This window comes from Coregonus clupeaformis, unplaced genomic scaffold (genome assembly GCF_020615455.1).
Source record: "Coregonus clupeaformis isolate EN_2021a unplaced genomic scaffold, ASM2061545v1 scaf1087, whole genome shotgun sequence".
NCBI classification, from domain to species: Eukaryota; Metazoa; Chordata; class Actinopteri; order Salmoniformes; family Salmonidae; genus Coregonus; species Coregonus clupeaformis.
In genome coordinates, this window is record NW_025534541.1 from 173,610 (window position 1) to 179,609 (window position 6,000).

At 48.3% G+C, this 6,000-nt stretch overlaps 1 protein-coding gene across 4 annotated transcripts in view; it reads left to right on the forward strand.

Moving 5' to 3' along the window:
* Positions 1-4,322, forward strand: part of LOC121560585 (rhophilin-2) — a 70,280-nt gene extending 65,958 nt beyond the window's left edge. For 2 of the 4 annotated variants that reach the window (XM_045217512.1, XM_045217511.1), the window contains exons 10-12: positions 247-441; positions 925-1,001; positions 3,274-4,321. In XM_045217512.1, coding sequence (XP_045073447.1) covers positions 247-441; positions 925-1,001; positions 3,274-3,540 — 539 coding nt within the window. In that variant the 3' untranslated portion in view covers positions 3,541-4,321. Of the gene's footprint in view, positions 1-246; positions 442-924; positions 1,002-3,273 lie in introns of all 4 variants that reach the window. The other 2 variants (XM_045217510.1, XM_045217509.1) reach the window with 2 other exon arrangements.
* Positions 4,323-6,000: the final 1,678 nt, after the last annotated feature.

A 6,000-nucleotide genomic window follows, 5' to 3' on the forward strand; every position in this document is an offset into this window, starting at 1 on the left:
TCCCCCCTCTCCTCCTCCCTCCTCCCCCTCTCCTCCTCCCTCCTCCCCCCCACCCTCCTCCTCCCCTCTCCTCCTCCCCTCTCCTCCTCCCCTCTACTCCCTCTCCTCCTCCCTCCCCTCTACTCCCCCCTCCTCCCTCCCTCCCCTCCCCCCACCTCCCCTCTCCTCCTCCACCTGCCCTCTCCTCCTCCACCTGCCCTCTCCACCTCCTCCACTTCCCCTTTCCTCCCCCTCTCCCTCCCCCAGGTAAGGCCCACCTGCGGCGGGCTGTGATGGGTCACGAGGAGGGTCTGAGGATCCATGGTCTGTGTCGTCACCTCAGGAAGCTGGAGGTCCTCCAGGACATTCTCCTGGCCAGTCACAAACGCTCCCTGGCCAAGTTCAATGACAACAACCAAGACGACGAGTTCACAGACTACCTGGAGGCACCAGACATCATCTGTGAGTAATCAATCAATCAATCAATCAATCAAATGTATTTGTGAAGCTCCAGACATAATCTGTAAGTGAACCTCTTATTGGCAACTCAATCAACCAATCAACAACTCTTATTTAAAAAAAAAAAAAAACGTTTTACTTCAACGTCAGCTCTGTCTCCACATTACTGTTCATTTAATACACTGAGATAGGGTCTCGCTATTGGACATCATTATAATTGTTGGGTTAAATTTGTGTGTGGATTGTAAGACTAGACATATAACATACAATGTAGCTTCCTAAATGTTCTCATGTGAAATAACCTTAAACAACCTTCTAATAACCTTTTTCAGATAGTCGTTTAGTAGTCCCAGGTGATGTGATGATCTATTGTTTACTGTCATCATGTAGCCAACCTGGCACCCCCCGTACTACTCTACTCTTGCCAGGTGGTGTAGTTGTGATAACAAACAAAGAGCATGATAAGGCCTATTTTTCCCTCCTCAGCTAAAACGGAGCACAAGGCGGAGATGGAAATGCCCATGTCCACTAAGGTGAAAGTCACAGACTTTTTCCGGAGGCTGGTATGTGGGCTACTAATTTTAACATTCTAACATTTTCAGGGCCGGTTTCCCGGACACAGAATAAACCTAGACCTGCTGAATGGAGAATCACCATTGACTCTTAAACTCCTTTATAGTCTAGGACTAAGCTTAATCTGTGTCCGGGAAACCGGCCCTTCATGTAAAGTATGTATGGTTTATTCAGAAATTGGCATTACAAAGCTCTGGATTTGTTTTGTTTTTTAAACAAAATGTTTTCAGTTAAATTCAGTTCAACTTGTTCTAAACACCCAGATCGTGTTGTGCTGTTTTCTGAATCCACCCCAACAGAACCACATTGTCTTGGTGAATCAATAACATTTAACAGTGGTGTTGAACTCTGTTAATACCCCTATTTACTCAGTCACATTGTCTTGGTGAATCAATAACATTTAACCGTGGTGTTGAACTAACAGGTTGCAGCCCAAATGGCACCTAATCTATTCCCTACATAATGCACTACTTTTGACCAGGCCCCATAGTGCCATTTGGGACGCAAACTAACAGTCCTATCAGGGTTGGTTGTCCATGGTAAATGATCATAACAACCTGTCCGTCTCCCCCCACCCCACACTAACAGACCTACAGTGAGGGGGGAAAAAAGTATTTGATCCCCTGCTGATTTTGTACGTTTGCCCACTGACAAAGAAATTATCAGTCTATAATTTTAATGGTAGGTTTATTTGAACAGTGAGAGACAGAATAACAACAAAATAATCCAGAAAAACGCATGTCAAAAATGTTATGAATTGATTTGCATTTTAAATGAGGGAAATAAGTATTTGACCCCCTCTCAATCAGAAAGATTTATGGCTCCCAGGTGTCTTTTTATACAGGTAACGAGCTGAGATTAGGAGCACACACTTAAAGGGAGTGCTCCGAATCTCAGTTTGTTACCTGTATAAAAGACACCTGTCCACAGAAGCAATCAATCAGATTCAAAACTCTCCACCATGGCCAAGACCAAAGAGCTCTCCAAGGATGTCAGGGACAAGATTGTAGACCTACACAAGGCTGGAATGGGCTACAAGACCATCGCCAAGCAGCTTGGTGAGAAGGTGACAACATTTGGTGCGATTATTCGCAAATGGAAGAAACACAAAAAAGAACTGTCAATCTCCCTCGGCCTGGGGCTCCATGCAAGATCTCACCTCGTGGAGTTGCAATGATCATGAGAACGGTGAGGAATCAGCCCAGAACTACACGGGAGGATCTTGTCAATGATCTCAAGGCAGTTGGGACCATAGTCACCAAGAAAACAATTGGTAACACACTACGCCGTGAAGGACTGAAATCCTGCAGCGCCGGCAAGGTCCCCCTGCTCAAGAAAGCACATATACAGGCCCGTCTGAAGTTTGCCAATGAACATCTGAATGATTCAGAGGAGAACTGGGTGAAAGTGTTGTGGTCAGATGAGACCAAAATCGAGCTCTTTGGCATCAACTCAACTCGCTGTGTTTGGAGGAGGAGGAATGCCGCCTATGACCCCAAGAACACCATCCCCACCGTCAAACATGGAGGTTGAAACATTATGCTTTGGGGGTGTTTTTCTGCTAAGGGGACAGGACAACTTCACCGCATCAAAGGGACATGGACGTGGCCATGTACCGTCAAATCTTGGGTAAGAAACTCCTTCCCTCAGCCAGGGCATTGAAAATGGGTTGTGGATGGGTATTCCAGCATGACAATGACCCAAAAACACACAGCCAAGGCAACAAAGGAGTGGCTCAAGAAGAAGCACATTAAGGTCCTGGAGTGGCCTAGCCAGTCTCCAGACCTTAATCCCATAGAAAATCTGTGGAGGGAGCTGAAGGTTCGAGTTGCCAAACGTCAGCCTCGAAACCTTAATGAATTGGAGAAGATCTGCAAAGAGGAGTGGAACAAAATCCCTCCCGGGATGTGTGCAAACCTGGTGGCCAACTACAAGAAACGTCTGACCTCTGTGATTGCCAACAAGGGTTTTGCCACCAAGTACTAAGTCATGTTTTGCAGAGTGGTCAAATACTTATTTCCCTCATTAAAATGCAAATTAATTTATAACATTTTTGACATGTGTTTTTCTGGATTAATTTGTTGTTATTCTGTCTCTCACTGTTCAAATAAACCTACCATTAAAATTATAGACTGATCATGTCTTTGTCAGTGGGCAAACGTACAAAATCAGCAGGGGATCAAATGCTTTTTTCCCTCACTGCATCAGGGTTGGGTGTCCATGGTAAGTTATCATAACAACCTGTCCGTCTCCCCCCTCCAGGGTCCTCTGTCGGTGTTCTCTGCTAAGCAACGCTGGACAGCTCCTCGCACCGTCAGGCTGAAACTGGAGGACAGAGACCTGGGCTTCACCCTGAGAGGAGACCCTGTACCGGTGCAGGTCACCTCCCTGGACCCACTCTGCCCTTCCGCTGTGAGTATACTGTACTACTGGTTACTGGGGGGAAGGGTTAGGCTGACGGGAGGAAGGGTTTTGGTGATGCACACTGGTCACCTTCCTAGACCCACCCTGCCCCGCCGCTGTGAGTGACATACATACACTGTCTGATTTCATGTGTCATAAAGGGTGTCTGATTATTGTGTCATAAAGGGTGTCTGATTATTGTGTCATAAAGGGTGTCTGATTATTGTGTCATAAAGGGTGTCTGATTATTGTGTCATAAAGGGTGTCTGATTATTGTGTCATAAAGGGTGTCTGATTATTGTGTCATAAAGGGTGGATGACTTTGAACAAGACTAGATGATGTCTTTTAACTTTTAACTCCGTTTGTAAATCATTCATGTTGACCTCAAATGAAACCTCCACATCTGCCTGTGGATCATCAAAACCCTTCCCCCCTCTCTGGCCTGTGTGTGCGGCAGCATAACCCTTCCCCTCTCTCTGGCCTGGGCAGCATAACCCTTCCCCTCTCTCTGGCCTGGGCAGCATAACCCTTCCCCTCTCTCTGGCCTGTGTGTGCGGCAGCATAACCCTTCCCCTCTCTCTGGCCTGTGTGTGCGGCAGCATAACCCTTCCCCCATTAACACAGTGCAGGGGAATGTCTAATTTCCATAAGAAGGGTTCGACCTAAACAGTTACTCTGCCACAGTCACTGTCACAGACGAACTTTGAATTAGTTAGAATTAGTATTTACAGAGCAGCCATCAGACGGACTCCAATAGGGTGCTGCTCAGAGCCAAGACCGACGTAATAAAACACCCAGTCAAACATGAAACGCACAGTTCTAATTTCCCTCCAGAGTTCCCCTAATGAACCGTTCATTAGTAACATTATGTACCAACAACAACAACCCTAAAAATAGAAATCCCTCAATTCCTGGAAATATAATAAGTGTTTACCTCATAGTGGGGGCTTTGATGAGGAATGAGGCTACTCCCTCCCTCCCTCCCTCCCTCCCTCCCAACCCTCCTCCTCTTCTGCTAATTTCATGAATGTTCTGAAGGCTTTCCCTCCCTCCCTCCCTCCCCCTCCCTCCCTCCCTCCTCCCCCTCCCTCCCTCCCTCCCTCCTCCTCCTCTGCTAATTTCATGAATGTTCTGAAGGCTTTCCCTCCCTCCCTCCCTCCCCCCTCCCTCCCTCCCCCTCCCTCCCTCCCCCTCCCTCCCTCCCCCCCCTCCCTCCCCCCTCCCTCCCTCCCTCCCCTCCCTCCCTCCCCTCCCTCCTCCCTCCCTCCTCCCTCCTTCCCTCCGTCCTTTCAGTCAGAATGCTCATTAATAGCTGCTAACAAAGAGCAGAGCCTGATTAGGACCAACTGACTAGACCAGAGCAGAGCCTGATTAGGACCAACTGACTAGACCAGAGCAGAGCCTGATTAGGACCAACTGACTAGACCAGAGCAGAGTCTGATTAGGACCAACTGACTAGACCAGAGCAGAGCCTGATTAGGACCAACTGACTAGACCAGACCAGAGCCTGATTAGGACCAACTGACTAGACCAGAGCAGAGCCTGATTAGGACCAACTGACTAGACCAGAGCAGAGCCTGATTAGGACCAATGACTAGACCAGAGCAGAGCCTGATTAGGACCAACTGACTAGACCAGAGCAGAGCCTGATTAGGACCAACTGACTAGACCAGAGCAGAGCCTGATTAGGACCAATGACTAGACCAGAGCAGAGCCTGATTAGGACCAATGACTAGACCAGAGCAGAGCCTGATTAGGACCAGACCAGAGCAGAGCCTGATTAGGACCAACTGACTAGACCAGAGCAGAGCCTGATTAGGACCAATGACCAGAGCAGAGCCTGATTAGGACCAACTGACTAGACCAGAGCAGAGCCTGATTAGGACCAACTGACTAGACCAGAGCAGAGCCTGATTAGGACCAACTGACTAGACCAGAGCAGAGCCTGATTAGGACCAACTGACTAGACCAGAGCAGAGCCTGATTAGGACCAACTGACTAGACCAGAGCAGAGCCTGATTAGGACCAACTGACTAGACCAGAGCAGAGCCTTAGGACCAACTGACTAGACCAGAGCAGAGCCTGATTAGAACCAATGACTAGACCAGAGCAGAGCCTGATTAGGACCAACTGACTAGACCAGAGCAGAGCCTGATTAGGACCAACTGACTAGACCAGAGCAGAGCCTGATTAGGACCAACTGACTAGACCAGAGCAGAGCCTGATTAGGACCAACTGACTAGACCAGACCAGAGCCTGATTAGGACCAACTGACTAGACCAGAGCAGAGCCTGATTAGGACCAACTGACTAGACCAGAGCAGAGCCTGATTAGGACCAGACCAGAGCAGAGCCTGATTAGGACCAACTGACTAGACCAGAGCAGAGCCTGATTAGGACCAATGACCAGAGCAGAGCCTGATTAGGACCAACTGACTAGACCAGAGCAGAGCCTGATTAGGACCAACTGACTAGACCAGAGCAGAGCCTGATTAGGACCAACTGACTAGACCAGAGCAGAGCCTGATTAGGACCAACTGACTAGACCAGAGCAGAGCCTGATTAGGACCAACTGACTAGACCAGA